A 22,997-nucleotide genomic window follows, 5' to 3' on the forward strand; every position below is an offset into this window, starting at 1 on the left:
ATGTCCTGTCCACAGGGGCTGCTTTGCCCTTTCAAGGGCACCTCAGTCCACACTTTACTGCCTCAGCTCCTGTGCTCTCCGGTCATGTCTGCTGGGAAGGGACACCTGCCGTCCTCTGACTCCAGGATTCTTGTCCCAGACTATGCATCAGAATCGCCTCAGGAGTGTATACCACTGATACAGGTCTCTGCGACCTGACTGACCTGACCGCAGATGGGTGGGCCTTCCCTCAGGGCCAGGAAACCACCGCCCAGGTGAAAAAGAAGGAGAGCCACAGGCTCTCCAGGGACTAGGTAGGGTTGCATTTGGCAGGAGTCCGGAATGGGAAGGGAGTGGAGGCGGGGTGGCACTAGGAAGGTAGGGAAAAAAAGGGAGACAGGACACACAAGTCACGAGGCTGCACTAGAAACCACAATCACCTTTGTGTAGCTCAGGGGCGGGTGTGAGGGTGGTGGTGCACGGGGACACAATGACATGAGAAACCTCAGGTGAGGAAGGGAGGAGCAGAGCATGATGGTTTCATTCCTAACACCCTCCCCAAACAAAAACAAATCCCAAACTCACTTCTATCACGTCATAGAGGACTGGATAGAACTGCCCCTGGGGGCTTACTCTTTATGGGAGTAGAAAGGCTCATCTTTCTCCACAGGGGCAGCTGATGGTTTTGAACTGTTGACCTGTGATCAGCAGCCAAACACGTAACTGCTACACCAACTGGTCCTAACCCAGTTAGGCATTTTCCATTTCCTCAGAGGTACTCACTGGGCAGATGTTCAGATTAGCCTCAATTTCTCATTCAGTTTCCATTCTGTTCACTACGCTTCCTTATCTTTAACAGCCTGAGCCGTTAGTTGTCTCCTCATCCAGACAATCAGACATGAACGTGATGGAGGATACACACTGGCAGTTTAGTGGCAGAGGCCAAGAGCAGGAAGAAGCTGAGTTCCCCGAGCTGATTCTTGGGGAGTGGATGGAGTTTGGGGCAGAATGTCAGACCCGTCTACTCCTGGCCTCCCCCAGAGTCAGGGTTAATGATCCAGTGAAAGCCTCTGTCCAGTGACACTGTAACCTTGACAGACTGACCCAGAAGTGTAAACAAGTGCACAAAGTCATTTCCACATGTCTTAATCTGAGAGTCAGCTTGTGGGTCAGATAACTTTGAAGGCAAATTTAGAAATAGGATGCCAACACACACCCAGCCGAACTTTACTGTCACTTAGCTTATTGGAATTTAGCGATGACTTCCACCCAATGCTTTATGTGACCGAGGGCACCCTAGTGACGCGGTGAGCTAAGCACAAGGTGGGCAGTCCACAGGCAAACGAGGAGGCTGGCTGAGCCAGTAGTTAGTCCAGCCCAGGCGCAGTTCCACTCCTACAGCAGTCTTCTGCCTGCGCTAGTCTCAACAAACTGGTTTTGTGAGACAGGCACTCTGCACACTGCGCGCCGTACATCGCACAGATGGACCTAATCCAGATAGCTCTCTCTTCACAGCTGTTACGCATCATCTCCTGAAAGCCTCACAACCACCCAGTGAGGGAAGGGTGGCCAGCACTCACCGCTTCCCTTCACTGAGGGCGTGGGGACCCACTTCTGCAGCCATCTTGTAGGTCACCCCACTAGTCACCATTTCTTGTTGTTGTTTCCCCCCTTGAATTCTTTCACAGCCTGAAGAGCAGGAGTCTGAGCTGCCCGGCCCACTCACACTCCGCATGTCTCTTCCTGTTGCTGTCACAGCAAATCCAGGTGCTGTGAGCATCTGCTCAACACACCATCTGATGCCAAATCACCCGAGGGGCTCTCCAGGAACCACTGGCCCCTTGCCGGTCCACCCTGCCCATGGTGGAGAGGAGAATCACGTGTGTTGTAAGTGGATTCTGTCCCTGTGTGAGTGGGTGGGTCAGCCTATGTTGTTGAAGAGCTAACTACCAACCATACGTGGGTTTTGAGCGCATAAGTGGGCACACTGCACATTACCCCATGTTGCTCCAGGATCCACTCTATGAAGTTTATGAACATTCACTTTATAAGAGGAAGCCAGTGCAAGCAATGGCCTATCACACATGGGCCATGTCATGGATAGAAAGATTTCCATGAAAATACTACAGCATCGAGGCACTCTGGTGGCTCTGCTTAGTAGCCATGGAGCTGGTCTGGCTTCACCGCAGGCAAGATGATTTAGATCAGGTCAAGGCTGCGGGAGGGAGCCAGATTCATCCACGTGACTGAACCAGGCAACCGACGGGTCACTGGAGCATCAATTCCACTCCACCGCCCAGAGGAAGTGCTGTTCTTAGTTCCTGCCACCTCAGGAGCTCCTGCCAGCAGCACCAGCCCCACAGATCTTTGTGGACAAACTACGACTTTCTTCTCTCCTCATGCTTATGTTGAGCAGTTTGCAATGAATGATTCCAGAGTCCTTAGGCTTTGCAAAGGAGCCCTAGTGGCATAGTGGTTTCGAACTGGGCTGCGATCCATAAGGTTGGTAGTTCAAAACCACCAGGCCTCCGAGGGAGAAAGATGGGGAGGGGGTGGTGGTGTTCTACTTCCATAAACAGTTACAGTCTTGGAAACTCACAGGCGCAGTTCTATCCTGTCCTGGAAGGTCGCTACAAGTCAGCATCGACTTGAGTCTAGTTTTATTTTAAGGTTTTGCAAGGGGCCCTGGGGGCTGTAAAGTCAGCAGTCTGAAGCCACCGGCTGCTCCGTGGGAGAAAGATGAGCCTTTCTACCCTGTAAAGAGAGTTCAGTCTGGAAAACACACAGGCACAGTTTTACCCTGCCTGGGGGGCCGCCGGGAATGGGAATCAACTGGATGGCAGGGAGTGTGGTTTGGGGCGAAAGGTTTGCCAAAGAGCATCTTCCCGTCTCACCCCTCTTTCCCTCGATTGTGGATGGCCAGCTCTTCTCCGATCCCCTCTTCCTCCTTGAAGCTTTCCCAGTCCAATTTGGACTTCTCGAGGGTGCTCATTTTCTGCTTCTTGGCACCAATCTTCCCCAGGAGGCTGCTCATGCCGCTTGGTCTCTTTAACCTATGGAAAGAGACCACACCAAACAACATATCAAGAGTGGACCCTCTGGATGAAAGCTTTCATCATACAGGGTGTTCTGCTCATATCCTTCCACTGTGGAGAAGCCTGAAAGGACCCTAGGATTCTAACAGACCTTTCCTCGTTGATGTCTCTGACTGCTACCAAACCAGGGACAGAAATCCTAGCTCGGACAGCCTGTCTGCTCTGCCCAACAGGTTTCCACCTGCAGGGGAGAAGAGGTGCAAGGTGAAGATGGTGGCTGTGGAGCCACATGATGAGGTTCCAATTCCAGCTCTCACTGTGATGCCAGGCTAGTGAAAAGCGAGTACACGTGTATCACTATCCTCATCTATAAAACGAACGCTGTAGGGCTCAAGGGGTCAGAGTGTATCTTATATGTCAAGGGCCTCAGCCTGGGCTGGCACAGAACTAAAGCATATGAATCAGCACTGCTAGGAGAACACAGAAGCCCCAGGGAATTCAGACAGCGAGTTCCCAACACTAATGAGCAAGAAGTCACACTATTTGAAAAGACTGTGGAATTCATTTCCTCTTAACCCCTGTGAGTCATGGCCTGGTTTTTCCCAGGAGCTAGAGAACCCTCGCTAGGCTGGCAGCAGTAATGTTCAGCTGTGTGGACAGGGGTGGTGAACGCAGCCTAAATGCCCAGAGTCAAGTTCTGGCACATCAAGTGTCTCACCCAGGTTAAATAGAGGAGATCAAATTAGAGAAACACAATGCAGTCAGTTCCTAAGAGGGTGGTTCCAGGGGAGGAAGGAGTCCTGTCCCTGTGGTCCCGTTGTCAAAGTGCTTCGTTGCTGACAGAAAGGTTGGCTGTTTGGATTCACCAGCCAACGCACAGGAGCAATACATGGCGGTCTGCTTCTAGAGTGACAGCCTCGGAATCCCTTTGGGCAGTTTGCCGTCCTACAGGGACACTATGAAGTGGACTGGATTAGAGGGCAGTGGGTTTGGTTTGGTGACTGGGGGTGGAACGGTAAGTATCTCAGTCTCTAAAAATGAAAACAAGCTATACACTAGCTGGTAGGAAGAGTTTTATTCTTCTCTCAAAGGGATTTGCAAGAGTTATGTGGTAGTTACATAATCTCCTGTCAACTTGCGGAGGGGTGGGAGTCTAACCTGTCACTCAGGTCGCAGCTAGATAAGCTCATTTGGAGGGTCGAAAGAGATAAATAGCTCATTGGAGGGCAGACACATTCTCTGCCTGGTATTCGCTGACAAGCCCCATGGCGCTACACTGATGGAAGCCAAGCGCAGGAGCTGGGGGAGCCACAGGGAAACCCACGCCAGCACTGAGATGCTTCCACTTCGATGGGTCCACAAGACTTTCCAGCCACTGGCCTGTGATCTTCCAGCACTTGACTTCACTGCATGTATTTCGTGATCTGAAGAGATTAGACTGGTATCAGATACATGGGCTATATAGGGCTTACGGACTTGATCTGGACTGGGCTGGGATGTTTTCTTAATATACAAACTACTCTTCAATATAGTGCTGCTCTTTCTTATACACGAGAGTCTATGAATTTGTTTCTCTAGTCCACCCAGACTAACACAGTTAAAACATTTACAAGTCTTAAATCAAACTCGCAAGACTTATTGATGACAGGTCACTGTCTTTTCTTGCCTGGAATGCTAACTCCTATGTGACTTCACACCCATTTTCTCACTGGACCTCAGGTTGGAGGGGAGCCCCTGCCCCATCTGGTACTGCACAGCGTGGTGATAGGGACCAGAGGCTTCTGCTCCAGGGTGATCCTGGCATTGGGCAGAGGATACTCTCTCTCCTGTGGGCACCTTCCCACCCCACATTGAGCTGAGGGTCAACTCACCCAGGCAGCCTCATCAGCTCGACTTTGAGTTGGACAGATAAAGTTTGGAAAGGTTGTAAGACACACAAAGGTCAATCCAAAAGAAAATGTACAGAGGACTCTGTGCAGAACACTGTCCTTCAAGATGAGAAGGGACTGCAGGAATGCTCTGACAGTGACTTCCTGTTTCAGTGTTGTCTACCCCACAACCTCTAAGAATTCTTAGTCTACTCACTTACTCACTCACTCACTCACCCACCCACTCATTCACTCACAAAATTTACCAGAAACAGATCAGAGAGGAGGAGTATGGAAGCTTAATAGGTCTCAAATCTTCTCACGTCTCATCTTCTTGCCCTAGTTCTCATGGTTTAGCATTTCTCACATGGATAATTCAACAGCCTCTTAGCCATTCTGGCTTTGCTTTGTCCAGCCCACGCCACCCCACTCCCCACCCCCACCGTATCTTGGTCTCTGTGCTGTCATTAGAGTGAATTTTCTGAAACACAAAGACTATCATGTCTCTTTCCTGATCCCTTACTGCCTGATCTAAAGATGCTTCTGTTAATGTGCAGAGCTCTTTCTGGTCTTCTCCCACAACTAGTCTTGCAATCTGCTCCAACCAGAGTCCCAGTCTTAGTTTCCTCAGCACTCCTCCCTCCCTCCTTCCTTCCTTCACATTCACCACCCTCTCCAAGAAGCCTTCCCTAACCTCTCCTGATCTTTGGATTTAGATTCCTCCTAGCGGGATTTCTATTGCACCCACTTCTTCCTATGATAGCATGAGCTCCATGGCAAATGTCTGGGGCTCTAACGCATCTAAAACCAAACTGGTCCAGCTCAAGTTCACTGCTGGCAACACCCCACACACACCACGCAGAGTCTTCCTGGCTCTGGTTTCATGGCCTGGGGACAACCCTGGTAGGTAAGGGTCTAGTCTCTTATGCTCGGGAGTCTCGTGCAAGCTTCTCCGACCTGTTGGCATGGAGTTCTCTTATAATGGCTTTCCCTCCCTTCCCTGTTTCACTCACTTCCGCTTCCTAACAGGACCTCCCAATCACATTGTGTACCCAAGTCCTTGGGTTCTGCTTTGACTAGTACCTAACTAATACATCTAGGAGAAAAAAAGAATTTCCTTGTGCTTACCATCTCGTCCATGGAAACGGAGGTCTCTATATCTTAAAATTTGTCGATAATATGTGGATATATGAGGGGCTTCAGAAAATTCCTGTGGCAGTTACATAATCTGTCAACTAGGCCATAAGGTAACACCCACCAGGAGGATTCTGGGAGCTCCCTCTTCTCTGGGGAGGAGGACCACACTCATTCTCTGCTTCACATTCTTGATGACAAGCCACATGGAGCCACGCTGATGACAACCAGAGCCCTGGAGATGCTTCCACCACAATGGGATCCATAGACTTTCCACCCAGTGGCCTGTGACCTTCCTGCACTCGGCATCACTGCATGTGCTGTATGAGTCTAAAGAGGAATTTGTGGACTAGTATTGACCAGACATATGGGCTAATAGCAGATTTATGGACTTTATCTGAGCTGGGCTGGATGTTTTCTTAATATACAGTTGGCTGGTACTCTTTACAAAGGCTGGGAGCCAGGACTTTCTTCTGCATCACTGTTATGTGGACTTGGAAGTGCCAACTTTTGGTTAGTTAGTAGCTGAATGCTAACTCTCTGGGCCACCACATTCATTCTGGGCAGCACCACAGGCCTGCACACTCTCTCTCCCCTCAGCTTACAACTCCAAAGGTATCCCCAGTTCTAACATTACCTCGAGAAGTCAACAAGAAATGGGATTTTGCTGGATAAGCATGAGGAGGTTTCCGGGAAAGGGAAGGGGTAAATCCACCTCTGCCTTGCTCACCAGTCAACAGCAGCAAAATGTCGCTCGTGCCGCCATCTGGGGGAGGCTTCAAGATCTGCCTCCACTGGGTTATTAGCATGGTTTATGATTCCCTAATTTGATAGTCTCTAAAGTGAAATAACCTGTCTTTTATCCGGGGCTAAATCAAAGTGAGTGACGCATTTATAAGAGCCGACAAACTCTAGGGAGGCTTCCCTACAGAGAGGCCACGGCCTGGCCCCTTCCATCCCCAGGGTCTTCCAAACTCTCAGGCGCACACACCCCTCAGCAGGGGGCTTCGATGGAATAATCCTGGCATCATTCCAACAAAGCTTTCAGGAAGCGGCCTGGCCCTCATTTCTGCTGCTAAGGTTCATCAGCAGAGGCAGACTTGGCGCCTTAGCGAGTTACAACGAGTGTGTCTGCCCTACTTCCAGCAGGCCCTGGGAGCCCAGAATCCACTGCTGTGAGTGAAGACTAATGCCATGGGCCAGGAACCCCATTTCTTTTTGTTCTGGGTCCCAGGCTGCTCTGCCCAACCGAGAGGTTTCTGATCTTGATTCTCTAGGGTGTTGAGCTATGTCACAGAAGACAGCAGTACTTTGCCCAAGAGATCCTTGGAAGCCAGAGCTCCAAGGAAGGCACCACACTTCCTCACCGATTACAGCGAGAAAACTCCACTAAGACACGTCGACCGTCAAGATGGCTTCGAGGTAACCAAGGCTTTTCTGCCGCCTCCTCCTTGTGGAGCTTATAACCGTAGACAGATGTAAAGACAGATCCTTGCATACAAGCATAACAGCCTTCCGCTCAAACCAACAGCTTCCACAGGAAAGTGGCTGGAGCTGGATGCTGTTTTGCTTATTGGGGAGGAGATTCTCACTAAGCTTCGCTTTCCCCCCAGTATTCTGTCCTATTATCTACCCAACAACTCCCTTAGCCCCATGCCCTATCACAACAGCAGACACCAACTAAGACCCCACCCAAATTTACCTTTAGGCAAATAGATCCATGAGTGTGGTGGAGCACAAGGGGCAAAGCTATAGAAACCTCTTAGATATAACCAGACACCTTCAAGAAATGAGTCGCAGGGCCTGGGGCTTGGGCAACACAGAGGTCAATTGGCATATGTAATTCATGAGGACAATGTTATACATCCTACTCTGGTAAGCAGCCAAGGGCGTCTCAAAAGCTCCTGAGCAGTCGTTCCAGGTGCAACTATTGGTCCCTCGTCATGGGTAGGAGTGATGCAAAGCAAAAGGCACAAGGAAACAGTTAGTCCGATTGTCTCCACGACCCTAAGACTACAAGAACCAGGTGGTGCCTGGTAACAATACTAACTGCTGGGAAGGAACACATTGAGATGTCCCGGAGGGAGTGGGAGGAAAGTATGGAACAATCTGATAACTCAACATCATAAAAGAGACAAGATTTATTGGTCGGATAGAGATTGGTGGGATCCCATTCCCAAGATTATATCCTTTAGTCCCCCTTCAAAGTGAATTTACCTCCTTGAATAATCATCCATTTAAGATCAGACCAGCAAGCACTCACCCAAGGAAGAAGTGCAGAGGCTTAGGAAACGAGAGATAGAAACAGGAAATACAGGGAGGAAGTGTAAATGATACACTATGAGAACTGTAATAGAGGAGGCGAAACAAAATATGTATTATTTAGTGGGAAATTAATGATCTGCTCTGTAAACTTTCACATAAATCACAAACAGTTCAATTCTTTTTTTAAATAATAGAAAAATCATACTAAGGAGATTTAGAAACTGAGAAGAGTAAACAGCAGGGGAGACCCAAGGACAAGGCGTCTCTTTCTTTTCTAAATTTAAGGTTCAAATGGTTCACTAGAAGAACCTACTCTTTTTCTCTTTACTCTGGTAAGATTTCAGTCTGGTGAGGTCGACACTGGGAGAAAGGCTTTCTACTCCCAGCAAGAGTTAAACTCTTGGAAACCTATGAGTCAGAATTGACTAGATGGCCAAGACTTTGGTTTAGTTTAGGTTACTGTCCTCCATATCCTACTGAGTCGACATAAACATGCAGGATTCGAGCCAGCTGTCTGCTCTGCCTGCTCACCCTCCGTGATCTCCAGGAGCTTACTGTGCACTCAGAAGGGGACTGGACACAACAACTGGATATGAGGGAAGGCCAGAGGCTCCTTTTTCTCAGCACCTGTCAAGCCTGCACTGGGCACTCAGCTGCCCCACAAAACAGAACTGTGGGTCTGGCAAAGAAAGTACAGCTATTCATTCATTGTATCATTCGATCCAGTGACTGAGACTTACTTGATGGCCACTATGCTTGGAACTGAGGACGCAGTATTACCTAAGATGTACCTACCTCTCCTTGGTTTCTCAGAGAAAGTGCAGTGGAGCTGGGCACACAGGGGGACTGTGACTACATCGGTGATGATTTCTGAGATGGAAGTTTATTCAGGCTACAGAGAGGGAGCAGCTGAGAGGCTGTTTAGCCCAACCTCCTTATTTTAGAGAGACAGCAACCAAATCCCAAAAGGAAAACTGCCTAACTTCATGCTGGGCACGTGGAATCAGTGCCAGCACTTCTGTTCCCCGGGTCCTGTCTTCTCCACCTTGCTCGATGCGGGGAGGCAGCTCATAGGTGGCTTACCTCTACGGATCTTGCCACACTCAAATTTCTTTCCCTGCTCATTTTTCTTTTTCAAAATATTCTTATTTTCCTTATGTCCTGGAGCTCAGTGTGCACCAGGGCCCATGTCATACATGACTTTCCCCCAGAGTGTAGCACTAAAACAGTATCATCACATTTTAAATTAACTGAATCGCTGTGCTATTAACAACATATCTAAATGAATTTTTACCCATAACAAAAAGATTCAACACTACACTTGAACTAGCAGACCAGAAAGGTAAACTATAGAAGTAGGCCAGCAAGGAGCAAGTGGATCCAGTCATGTACACAGTCACTATGGACCTTGACTTAGAACCACAATGTAGCATCTCGCTCAGGTCTGTGTCTTTGATTTCATGCTTACATAACCCCAAAATGCAAATGACTCAGAACAAAATTGCTTTGGCAGAGATTGGCAGTTCCCTTACACTTGCCGTGTGTTTACAAGGCAGGAGCAGACCTTTTTGCAGCTCATGCATGAGCTACTTCCCAGGGCCAAACAAGGGTCTTGGGCAGATGTGGCATTCCCTGGACAATCTCTGGTGAGCATTGCCTGCTTGGAAACACTGCCTTTCCAGATCTTCTGCAAGAATGAAGCGCACCACCCAAATCCCTGGAGAAACCCGCCACCCACTTCTGAAAACCTTGGTCTGATCTGCCCAAACCCAAGGCTAGGATGCTCAAATAAAGGACAGGAAGTCAGTGGTGTGCTGGGGAAGTAGTTTAAGCCTCATTCATTTCTGACACTATGCTGACATGACCCTATAGGCCAGGTGCTCAGGAAAGCCGGAAGAAAATAAGTTCCAAAAGATCCTTTTTTGTTACTGTTCCAAATGATCTTAAGTGTCACGGGATTACTTAAATCTATGCTCAAAGTTGATACAACAAAACAGTGGCATCATCAGACAGGTGAACAACAAAAAAAGTTAGCCAATAGCATCAGCTACCCAGTTTTAAAACAAACAGAAATGCTTTGCTGCTGGTCCTAGTACTGCATGTATGCCATCCAAGGAGTGAGACATCAGTCTGATCTGCTTTCAGCTGCTCTGTCTTTACACCATGCGCATGAAGTACCACCGGCTGTTTTTGGTGGTAAAAATCCTGATTTCTAACCTTGTGAAAACACAGAGGGCATTCTCCACTTCCGCTTTCCTACCTTCTGTGCTCTTTGCTCTGGCTGCCCTGCCTGGCTCCTTAGCTGGCACAGGCAGGGAGGACACCTTGATTTTATGCCAACAACATTATCCATTCTTAGTCACCAAAGCATCAAGTGTTTTCCCAAAGGAGCAGAGATACTCCAACTGCACACTCCTGGTCTTTGCTGTAACCCAGGGCGTTTAGTTCAAGACCTTAACAGGAGGTAGGGACTCTCAGCAACGCTAACAGAGACTTCTTCTCTGGGCAAGCTCATGGACCTGCTAAGCAGTTTCATTCTCTGCATTATACATCACGAGAAAAGAGCTGCCCCTTCTCTGTCTACTGTTCCAGCCAACTTGTCACCTCAGTGGGGATGAGTCCCTGGTCACACACGAATCTACCAAGCTCAGCCATGTCGGAGAAGGTCTAAATTTGACATGTGTTAGGGAAAAAAAGAGTTTCCCATCCCTTTCCCTGGGTGTACACACCCACGCTGTCGAGTCAATTCCAACTCCTAGTAATGCTATAGGACACAGAATTGCCCCATAGGGTTTCCTCTTGGAAGTCTTCTATAATTATCCTGGAATCCAACTGCCACTCCCTTCCTCTGTAGAGTGGTCGGTGGGTTCAAACCACCAGCTCTTCAGTTCACAGCCCAATACTTAACCCACCATGCTGCCAAGGCTCTGCCTGGTGTACCAGGCATCGGTACTGCATGGTTCACAAATATAACATGGCAGAAGAGGCCAGATGGAAACATTAAAAAACAAAACAAAGACGTGTATTACAGTTAGGCATGCAAGCTTTAGGTTTTTTGTGTTTATTCACTCCAGTGTCTGAGGTATGTCATCTGATGGAACATACCTCAGTTCTTCAGGAAGCAAATATCATCAAGCCATCCCCTCTCTTTGGAATACCAAAATAAGTTCCACAAAGACACTCAAGCTGAAAGTCTGATCTGCTGAATTTGCTCTAACCCTGAAGGCAAATGAGATGTCGGATCATGAAGTGATCAAGTTGTTCACCAATGTATTTGTCAATTTGGATGGAAGACAAGGAATTGATGGCAACAAGATGAGCTACTTAACAGAATATTACTTGACAATACAAAGAAAGGAATTACTGATACACACGACAACCCACATGACCCTTGAAAACATTATGCTAAGTGGGTTCAAACACAGCAACAATTGTGCAGAAGGCGCAGGAATGGCCAGTTTCCTTTTGTTGTACATAAGCCCAGTAAGAAGCTGTAAGTCTGAATCAATATAACAGTATGTAATAATAAGGTAAGTGAAAGAAGCCAGTCACGAAAGAACACATATTATGTGACTACTGACATGAAGTATTCAAAAGAGCTAAATCTGCACAGACTGGAGGCACTTTGAGAGTAATGATTAAGGGGTGTGAGGTTTCTTTGTTTTTAAATTTGTGTCAAAATATTTGTAATCAAAACTTTACCACTTTAACCATTTTCAGTGTACCACTACCCTCCAGTGGCATGAATTACGCTCACCATGTTGGGCTACATCTCCACTCTAATGCTTTCATTTTTTTTCCCCATCACCCTTCATTGACACTCAAGTGTCCCTTAAACAATGACGTCCCTTTCCTTTCTCCACGACAGGTCACCACCAATAAGCTTTGGCATTCTACATTTGTCTAGCATTTCAAAGAAGTGGAATCAAACGAGAGTTTTCCTTTTGTGTCCTCTGGTCTATTTCACTCAGCAAGTTTTCAAGTTTCATCTCTGTCATATTGTTGACAGAGTTGACTTTGACCTGTGCGACAGGAGAATGGCCAAATACTGGTTTTCTGGGCCAGTAGCTCAGCTGCTAATTAGAACGGCAGGTGTCCGTATCTAATAGCTACTCCTGGGGAGAACTCTTAACACTCTGCTTTCATAAAGATTACAGCCTTGGAAACTTTGGGGGGGCACTTCTATGTCCTTTGGGGTGGCTTTAAGTTGGATACGACTCAATGGCAAGGAGTTAATCTTTTGGGTGCAGATCAACTGCAGAGGGGCTCAGTGTGCTGGCACTGCCAACCTTCTGAGAGAGCACTGAACACTGCACCACCATGGTTCCTTAAGCCTGCCATAAGAGGTTTCTTTTTAGAGCAATGAAAAGTTCTCAAATACAGGTGGGTGACAGATATTAAAGCCTCTGAACAGTACACTTTAAATGGGTGAACTGTAGGGCACATGAAAGAGAGAATCTAGCTGTTACAACAGACTCTTATTCTTTCTATAGGAACTGAATTTATATGCCCAATTTTTCTTTTTTCTTGGAGTGGGGGGGGGGAAGGGGAAATAAAAAAATTAAAAAATAAAACCCCACACTACTTTTAAAGTAAAATTATACTTCTCAGATATACAAAGGAGTCTTAGAATTGAACCATGACGTAGCTAATCTAGCTAGAGGAAGGCTTCCTGGCCTACTCATTTATACTAATGAGTCTCACTGACACGAGGAAAGGACTTGAGCGTTGGGTCAGCCTGTTAGTTATGGCTTGGATCTGACTCTGTTCTGATAACTTTCAGGAAATAACTTGGAAGGGCTATGGGAAATGAGTCACTGAGCATAAGAATTCCAATATGGTTTGGGGAGGGATTTTCCCCAACTTTGAAGTTTGAAACATGCCAAACTTACAGAAAACTTGAAAGCATGGAATATCTGCATGTCTCACACTAAGACTTACCATTTTTAACAGTTTGCCATATTAGTTTTGAGGGGGATTTTGGGCCATTTTAAAGTTAAGTTGTAGACATTATGTCACTTCATCTCTATTTTACCATGTATCTCCTAAGAATAAAACACATCAAGTTGTATAATACCCAAGATTTTATCATTGATAGAATAACACTATCTAATATCAAGTCCATATTCGAATTTCCTTAAATACCTAAAATGGCCTTGACAGTTCTTTTCAGCTCTCTTCTGAGTCACATTGGGAAGTTCTTTATTTGTCTTTAATTTTTTAATCTAGCACGGTTTCTTTCCTCTTTTTTCGGTTTGCTTTATTTTTGGTCTTTGATGTCAGTGGCAATGCTTCAGAAGGCCAGGTGGCTGTCTATAGAATACTGCTTATTTTAGATTTTTCTGTTTCCTGTGCTCCGATTCAGGTTAGGCATTTTGCCGAGAAGGCTACAGAGATGGGGCTGGTATCATCAGGGGGCACATAATGGCATGCCATCTCAGGACTGGCCATGCCAAGCGTGGTCATGTTAAGCTTGATCTCTCAATGTGAAAGTACATTTTTCCCTCTGCAACTAATACGTTATTAAGATGTCCCATGTGGGGTGACAGCTTCATATTCTGGCACCTCACTCTCTCTCTGCCCACATCTAAGGCAGGCAGCCTAGCATGGCAGGAAAGCCCTGGCTGGGAGAAAGTCTGTGAGTAGAGAAGAGGGACTGGGCCAGGGACCACGAGCAGAGTCTCAGCCTGAACAGCATTGTGCAAGCAGGGGGGTAGTCTTGGGGCAGACTGAACATCCCACCCCTTTTTCCTGAATTCTCAGGTCTGGGGCCTAGCACACAAAGTTGGTGGCAAAACCTATCCCTCTGGCTGCTAGGAAACAGTACTTATGAATTTTCTTCTGCTCCCACATGCTTCCATCATCCTTTCCTGCCTCTGCTCTACCAGTTTTCTTCCTTGCCCATCCCCACAATGGGGGACTCAAGGAAGGTCCGGGAAGGGCTCCCCAACATGTGCATGCGGCAGAGGTGGGTGCTGAAAGCCTGTGCAAGGTTATAGGAATGAGATTCTGCCAGTGGTGGAGGAAGGATGCTTCCCCCGTCCTTGCTTGAATTTATGTGATCAGATACAACTCAGAAGAATCATTTATCGACCAACACAAACAGACCATTCATATTTCTGAGAGAGAATTTTAAAAGACTACTAAATACAGCTTCGAACAAAGACCATAATGACCTTATCTTTCTCCAGAACCCTGGGAGCTCAACTGAGGCCACAGCTTCAGAGGTGCAAGCCAGCAAGCCAAGGGTCTCCTCTTGCCTGGCAAGAGGCACAAGCACCATGCCCATTCCACACCCCCCCCCTCCCGCAAGAAACCCAGCCAGGCAAAAAGCACATCCCCCACACAGGCCAACTTGAGATACAAAGCAGGCAGCACCGAAAATACACGTGCTTCAGTCAGTCCTGGCAATCTGACTAGCCACGGATCAGGAAGCTGGTGGCTCTCTTAAACCCTTACTAGGCAGTTTTTTTAGCTTATTTTTTCCTCCCACAAGGGCTCATGTCCGCATGAAAAAGTTCCAGCTTTTCAACAGCCTTTTTCAGTTCTTAGGCACTTCCCAGGTAAGGCTAGGTTTGTTTTAGGTGAGGAGTGGGAATGAAGGGGTCACCTGTCACATCAGAACTACTCCTTCAGTCTCCATCAGAGACTTCACTTAAAATGGGCAGTATCTGCACCTTCCTAGAAATGGGTACACATTAGTCACATGGCTTTAAATGACACTCACATGAAGTGGCTTAGCAAAATGACACACATACCCCTTCCCAATCACCAAACTTCTGATTGCAACTAAAATACGGCAAGTCACTAAACTCCCAATGAGAAGGACGTGGACATTGGACACAACTGAATCCTGACATCTCAGGGCTGGGGTGTGTGGGGGGCAGGGAGACTACTCTCTAGTCCCTTTAGTAGGTGAGCCTGAATTCATCAGCAAAACCCACTGCCAGCCCTTAATGGTCTGCTGGTTGCATCATCTGCAGCATCCCTGGCTCACTCTGTCGCCTGGGGTACCTGTTCACTGAATTCCAAGCCACCACAGTCCTGCCAACCTCACTGGACAACTTAATGAGGCTCAGGCCCTAGCCTGTGCTGCAGCCCCAATGGCAGCCTTGCCTGGCTTCTCAAAGATGGCCACTCCCACAGAGCGTCAGCACCTACCTGCACTTCCCCCTCAGTCCTGCTACCCTTGAATTCCAGGATTTAGGGAGCCCTTGGGAAGCAATTATCTGCATACGGATGATCAAACGTGAGCTGAACGATGTGACCTTGTTAAGGCAATGCAATGGAGTTCAGAAAGAGAAGTGAAATGCTCCCACGAAGCTGGTACGGAAAGCAGTGGGCTTTTCCTTTGCCTGCCTACAGGAAATGGTTTTCATCGATGCTAACCACAGCTGGGCAATCTGGGTAACCACAACATAGTTTCTCTTTAATACATGGGAGACTTTTACCCATTGCATCACAGGTCACCGAAGAGAAGGCCCACTCTGCACTGCTAAAGCAAGAGAAAGCGAGTCTTTGTGTCTGGGGTAGTGTCTTCCTTCAGGGACTAGCTCACTGCTGCTCCAACAACTGTTACATCTAGAAGAAACACAGGCTGTGCTCTAAGGGTCCGTTAAGCGGACGCCTGCTGACTGCATTAAAGGACCCTTGACCAAGTGCAGCTCCTTCACACTCTGGAACCCCGCCCTCTGTGACACCCAGGATCCACCCCGGCTCTCACAACACCAAATACGCGACAATGGGGGATGGCCAGAAAGTTGGGGAAAGCTGTTTTAAGCTACCACTGGCTAGCAGGCAAGAGTCTACTGAGACAAAGCTGGCTGGACTCCGAGGGAGTTAAAAAAATCCCAGGGCCTCCAGTGAAGATGTGAATGGGCAGACTAGTCAGTTCTTTGGTTTGTTGGTTCTGTTCGCCACTTTGGAGAAGTTGAGCAGCATGCTCTCGCTGCCGCTCACTCTTTCCCACGGAGCGGAGCGAGAGCAAAGCCTCTGGCGGGTGTTGCCCTCCGTGTTTGTTCCCTTAGACTCAGCTCTCACTGTGCAAAGCCTGTGGGAGCATGGTCACCATCCTCACTGTCCAGATGGAGAAGCCAGCTAGCTCAGGCTGGGCAACTCCCAGTCGCATCTGAATGACACAACAAAAACGCCAAGAAAACACAAAGCAAAACCTAGAAAGCCACCTACTCACATCAAGGGAAGGGTTTTCCTCTGAGGAGGAAGACAATGGAACCAACAGTCTAAATATTAAAACTATTGAATGTATTTGTATTCGGAGAGAATGCTGGAAGAAGTGATGAGCAATCACTTCTTATTCTCAACTAACAAAACAAGCTGTTTTATTTAACATAGAACAATGATAGTGTGTGGTGTTACAAGTTGGGCTGATAACCCCTACGTTACCAGTTCGAAACCACTGGGCTATTCCAAGGGGAAAGGATTGGGCTTTTCACTCTTGTAAAGAATTAAAGTTTCGAAATTAAAGTCTTGAAAAGCCACAGGGACACTTCTACCTAATCCTATAAAGTTGCTAAGAGTCAGCATCAACTGCATGGCAGTGAGCTTGGAGCTTGGTTCTGTTTAACAGATGTGGGATCCTGGTTTACAAATGCCGGCACCAGCACCATGACAGGCCGTACAAAACCAAAGTCTGGGGCAGGCTTAAGCTCTAATTTCAGATTCCTGGACACTGAGGTAATTCTGTCAGAGAAGGCACCACCTGTCCCAGACTGACCAGTAGGGAGCAGCGACCACCATCCCCAATTGACCAGTCAAGAGAATACGTGCGGAACTGCTCACCAACCACCACTGGACAACGCTGATGCCAGAAGTTTTCTCCAATAAGTTTAAAGAACAGCAACACTGGAGTGCCCCCGGTCCCTGACCCCATAAAAGCCCAGGGAACAAAGAACTCGGGGCTGATTCCCTTTTGGACGCTGGGCAGTGTACAGAAGAAAGCCCTAGCTCAAGCTAGAAAAATAAAACTCCTTTTGCCATGCTTGCATCTCAACTGGTCGCAATTCTTCCGTGCGCCCAAGGTGAGCTCGCGTTCCTTTCCCAATCCAACACAGGGTTGTCAGGTTGATTCAGACTCCTAGGGACTCATGCGCACAGAACAAAACGCTGCACAGTCCTGCCCCACCCTCACCACCGTTCCTACGTTTGAGCCTACTGTTTAAGCCACTCTGCCAATCCATCTCATAGAACGCCTTTCTCCTTTTCACTGACCCTCTACCAAGCGTGATAATAAATCAAAAGTACATGAGAGAAGTCTCACCGTTCTTATTTCTAAGGAGCATTCTGGCTATTCTTCGTTAGACAGATTTGTTTATTCTTCTGTTAGTTCATGGTATATTCAGCAGACTTCACCTACACAATTCAAAGGCAGCAGATCCTCTTTGGTCTTTCATGTTCATTGTCCAGAATATTTTTACATACATATGAGTTAAGTGAAAATTTCTTGACAGGTCAGGCCCACCTTAAAGCAAAACCTTTATTTTTGAGTCTTTTGCAGATTTGCCCAATGAAAATTTGTTTTCTTAATGGTTGCTTCATTGGCATTGATTATGGATCCGAGTAAAATGAATTCCTTGACAATTTCAATCTTTGCTCAATTTATCATGATGTTGCTTCCTACTGTCATTGTGAAGATTTTTATTGATGCTGTGGTGTAATACATACTAAGGACTGTCATCTTTAACTTTCAGCAGTGCATTGCCGGTTGTCAGTCTTCTTCTGATCCTGATCCACGTTCTTCACAGTCTAGTTTCTCAGATTATTGGCTGAGCTTACTGACTCAGTAAGTACGGTGAAATGATACAAACCTGACACAAAACTTGCCTGATTTTAAGGTATGTCCTATCTTCTTTTCTAGTTGAATGACTACCTCCTGGTCTATGTACAGGTTCCACATGAGCACAATAAAGTGCTCTGGGATGTGCACTCTTTAACATGTTATCCATAATAAGAGCTCTATTGAGATAGAATTCACACACTCATTCCGAGTATACAATTCAGTGATTTCTCCCATATACTTCAGAGCTCTACAACCTTTATAAGCTAACTTTAGAACCGTTCATTAGAAACCTCCTAACCAACAGCCATCACCCCATCCTCTCAGGGATAGGCAACTACGAGTCTACTTTCTGTATTTACAGATTGTCCTGTTCTCCCAGCTAATAGTTTTCTTTAATCTGTTTAATACTGTACCTTATATTCAGAAGCAGGTTGGTAAGCATTACAGTATCCTACGGGGTCCACATTTAAACTGCCTTAATTTGTGCTATAAATTGATGATCATAAGTGAAATTTATAGGGCCCAGAAGAACCAGAAATCTAGATTTTAATCAACAATAATGTGATCCTTGAGCACACTGCTTCTAGAGCTAGGCCCCAGTTATCAACAATACTATTTTGGATTAGAGTTTAAAGTAGGGGGGTACAGTGCTTTGCAGTCAGTACAAGGCTTCCCACTACCATTTATTATTACTATTTTAAAAATCAGTTATTTTCATTTCTCTGAGCCTCAAGCAACCAATTACTTAATGAGGATAATAGTAACCGACTTGCAAGGTGAGGATTAAATGAGATGCCAATTGAGCCTGCTCTTATTTACTAAGACCACAGGCTTTGTTTTGGCCACAGGATAGAGATACAAATTTCTTACCTTCGTTTAATTAATCCACAAGAGAGATATGCAAACAAGCAATTATATTACGAGAAAATGTGTAGCGGGAGCCTGAGTGGGAGCTGGGGAAGGCAGTAGAACAAGTCAGGAAGGTGCCTGAGAGTTGGAAAGTCAAATGGAATTTGCCAGGGGTGCAGGCTGGGCTAGCGAAGTCTAGAAAGAGGTGTGTGCAACAGGTGTGAGAGCACTTCGCACAATCCTTCCAGTCATCTCAGCTCTTACTCTATCATCTAGGTGGGAAAATAAAAATAAACATCTTGCTGATCCGCTGGGATGTGGGACTTAGGAATCACCTGTTTGCTTACTGAAGCTCATTCATCTTTGGAAGCAGAATTCATCTTTAGTTTTGGCATGGCCCACGTTATAGGCTTTTCCTCAAGCCACTCCTTCCACCCAAAACACTCTTCCCAGAGATTGCCTTGGTCAACCTCCCTCAGTCTTTACACAAATCTCAGTGCCCCAAAGCAGCTTACTCTAATAATTGTGATCTCTGTCACTGGTTCCTGAGAGTACCTCAAAAGCTCTGGACATGGATCAAAGTGCCTTTGATGAAGACTCTGTACCACACCAAGGGTTTAGGGCTCATGTTGGGGGAGGGCTGCCTATACCAGAAAAACTGACCAAGTAGCATGCTACCAACCTCACCACACAGGCTGACTGCAAATTACATGAGACACCTTGCACCCGCAATAAGCACACTGTGCACAGACGCTCCATGAGTGTCCTGGCTGGTGAAACCCACTGGCGCGTGTGTAAGGACAGTAAGTCCCATTTGGGGGATGCAGCTCCCCAGTGGGGACCTTCCCACACCTTGCCATATAGCTCTGCTATAAGACAATTCCAGCTCTAACATTTTCTATGAGTTTAGTCATTTTAGAAAATTATTGACTCTGAGGGGGTAGTGAGAAGCATTAGGTCTGAAGTAAGGATGTTTTTGAGACTCCAGTCTTGTGGTTGCCATCTGAGTCCTTGAGTAGACCTGGCAGTCTGGAGGACTGGGCCCTTCAACTCAAGGTCTGACTTAGTTTAGACCAGCGGTTCTCAACCTGTGGGTCTCGACCACTTTTGGGTCAAAAGACCCTTTCACAGGGGTCGCCAGATTCATAACAGTAGTAAAATGACAGTGATGAAGTAGCAACAGAAGTAATTTGATGGTGGTGGTGGGCGGTCACCACCACATGAGGAACTGGATGAAAGGGTCACCGCGTGAAGAAGGTTGAGAATCACTGGTCTAGGTGGTTAGGGGTAGAAGTAGAAATGTTCTCTGCATGTGCAGTCAGCATCAGAACAGAAGCAGAACATAACTGATGACTGAACTGGATTGATGTCACAGAAGAGAACCACGGGGTTTGATTATCTGTACACCAGCCTGTTATTCGACACTGTAACCTTTACCCTCACCTTATCCTCCTGATACATTCCTACCATCCGCAGATTTTCATTCTTAACACGTATCTTTAAAAAATACGCATTGTTTACCGTAGACTCCTGCTAGAACAGAAACTCCACGGGAGCTAGAATCGTTTGTTTGGCTCACTACTGGGGGCCACGCACTCATCACATGACAGGCACTCAGTGAGTATTTACTCAGGAATGAATGCTGCAGCCCTAGTCTCAGTAGCCAAAGGACAGAAACAAACAAAGAGCTCATCAATAGATGAACAAACAGACAAAACGTGACATATACCTACAATGGAAAACTTTTTCACCAGTGGTAGAAATGATGTCTTGATACATGCCACAATATGGATGGAGCTTGAAATATGATAATCACAAAAGAACATTATATGATCTCACTTGTATAGAAAAAGAACAGGTAAATGTAAAAGGACCAAAGTTTATTAATGTTCATCAGGAGCAGGAAGGAGGGGTAATAAGTACGATTAACAATGATGGAAAAGCCACATTAAGCCCAGCCAACTATTTTTATTATTGTCAATAAATTTATATACCTATAAAAAGAATTGGCAAAAGCTGTGTGATAGGTAATATTCATAACAATGACACACAAACAAAAGATAGCTGCTAAGAAGAGACTTCTAATATGCAACCACATAGCTCATGGAATTTGGCTCCTTGTTTGGAAGTTCAGGTTCATGATTTAATGGGATTATCTGTTAACTGATCTAATAAGGGGTTAGTGCTTCTACTCCACTTCCTAGTTCCTTGCATTGTGCCTGGGGCCAAAAAACCTATCAGGAGGCCATCCCAGGACAGAGATCGATTGGTCTCTATTCACCTGGGGTAAAGGATGGAGGAGAATCAGGAACAGGAGAAGGGAATGGAATGTCTTAGCTAACTGCCTCCTTTGCCAGGAGCCCAGTAGTAGATGGTGCCTGGCTACCATTAAGGAATAAAGAGTCTACAGTAGAATCCTGATTCCACGAAGGAAAATGTGCAACACAATTTCCAATCCCTATGCACCTCATCCTGGAGTCCAGAGGTTTGAATGAACCCAAGAAACAACTGCCCTGAGATAATCAACCAATATATGCTGTGAAATCTCTACACCAACCGAAAGCTTAGCTTACGTATGGATCAAAGTGAGGACTCGGCAGATGAGGTAGGAAACGTGGGAGCAGTGACTTTATGTTCACAGCAGAGGAAGACTGCAAGAGGAGGGCGACGACAGCTGCACAAGAATCAATGTCGCTGAACTGGGCATGCCAAAACTCTTGAATTGGTGTATGTTTTGCTGTGCATATTCTCAACAACAAATTTTAAAAGTTGAATGAATCTTGGGAGTCCTATACATGATACCTATCATAGCAACAACTTTTCTCATTGCTGCATATATGTCAAGCAAGCCCACTTCAATAGATGGTAGATATCCTTGGCAGATATGGTTGTTTGTTCTGGAGTTTGTCCACGAGAGCTCACCATCCTGGGAAAGCCTGTAGAATGCTCAACAATCTCATCATAAACCTTAGGGGTTACATGGTCTCATTTGGAAAAAAAGTAACGACAGAAGAGGAATGTAAGGATCTTTCTTTTGTGCATGATAAAAGAAGTTGGAAAACATAATAGGAGTATCTGGATTTTATGCCAAGAAAAAGCCTTATAACAAAGCGGTCAGGGGACCCATCTAAAGATGCTCCTGTATGTAGCAAATTCTTTTTCTCTTTTGCCACTGGCTACATCAGAGTCTCTGGTTGGTTGGTTGGTTTGGGAAACCCAGTTTAAATTCACATATGCCACTATATTATAAGCCAGAGCAATGTCTGAGCCCAGCCTGGAAGCAGAACCAAACACTGAATGGATGTAATTAGACATAATTGGAGCAATTAGCTAACTCAATAGTCAGTCAACTGAGCAACCTCTTGTCAGAGTCTGCCAGAAAGAATTATTCAGAATTACTAGCTACATGCAAGGCAGAAAACTGGACTGCAGCAAAGATGACCCCTCCCACCAGCTGCCACGTCCAGCCACTGCAAGGTGTGACTCTGTAGGCACTTCCTTCCTCCCTCAGTAGGAGTGGAGTGGAGGGGAGCGGAGGGGGTCTGTGCGCTCGGAGAGAGGTGACGGCTTAGAGGGTCATCAAACGTGTCTTAATGCTGCAGGCTGGGTACCTGGGAACAGTTAGGCAAGGCGAGTTTTCAAAAGCAATGATGAGTGGGCAGATTAGGATGGAGGTGAGGCTAGGGCAGATGGGATAGTTTTCTCTTCAAGGTCTAGTTTTTAAATGGAAGCAAATCATTCCACTTATTGGTATCCACCCGGAGGAAAAACTGTTTGCACCCCATGTTCCCCAGGGTGTGAGCGCAGCACTGAAATGAAAAAGAGGAGAGAGCTGGGGCACAACATCTAACAGAAAAGTTTGAGCAGTAACATTTAGTTCTTAGATCTTGTAGGCTGTCAAGTGAGTATGAAGCATAAAACTGTGAATAGTGCTCATAAACTAAGAATGCCATTCATGTTTCCTAACAATTGTGTGCCTCTGCCCATCCCCAAGGCAGGGAGTCCATGGAAGACAATTTTTTTATTCTTCTGAAGGCTGCCTCGGGCAGACAGGCCAGCCTTTCTGGGGAT

At 46.4% G+C, this 22,997-nt stretch overlaps 1 protein-coding gene across 2 annotated transcripts in view; it reads right to left on the minus strand.

Annotated features, from left to right (window-relative positions):
• Positions 1-22,997, minus strand: part of CFDP1 (craniofacial development protein 1) — a 96,723-nt gene that overhangs the window by 6,186 nt on the left and 67,540 nt on the right. Inside the window, exon 6 of one of the 2 annotated variants that reach the window (XM_075536195.1) lies at positions 2,874-3,032. The exons of the other annotated variant lie outside the window; for it this stretch is intronic. Coding sequence (XP_075392310.1) covers positions 2,874-3,032 — 159 coding nt within the window. The remainder of the gene's footprint in view (positions 1-2,873; positions 3,033-22,997) is intronic. 2 annotated transcript variants of the gene reach the window in all.

Source organism: Tenrec ecaudatus, chromosome 18 (genome assembly GCF_050624435.1).
Source record: "Tenrec ecaudatus isolate mTenEca1 chromosome 18, mTenEca1.hap1, whole genome shotgun sequence".
Classification (NCBI taxonomy): domain Eukaryota; kingdom Metazoa; phylum Chordata; class Mammalia; order Afrosoricida; family Tenrecidae; genus Tenrec; species Tenrec ecaudatus.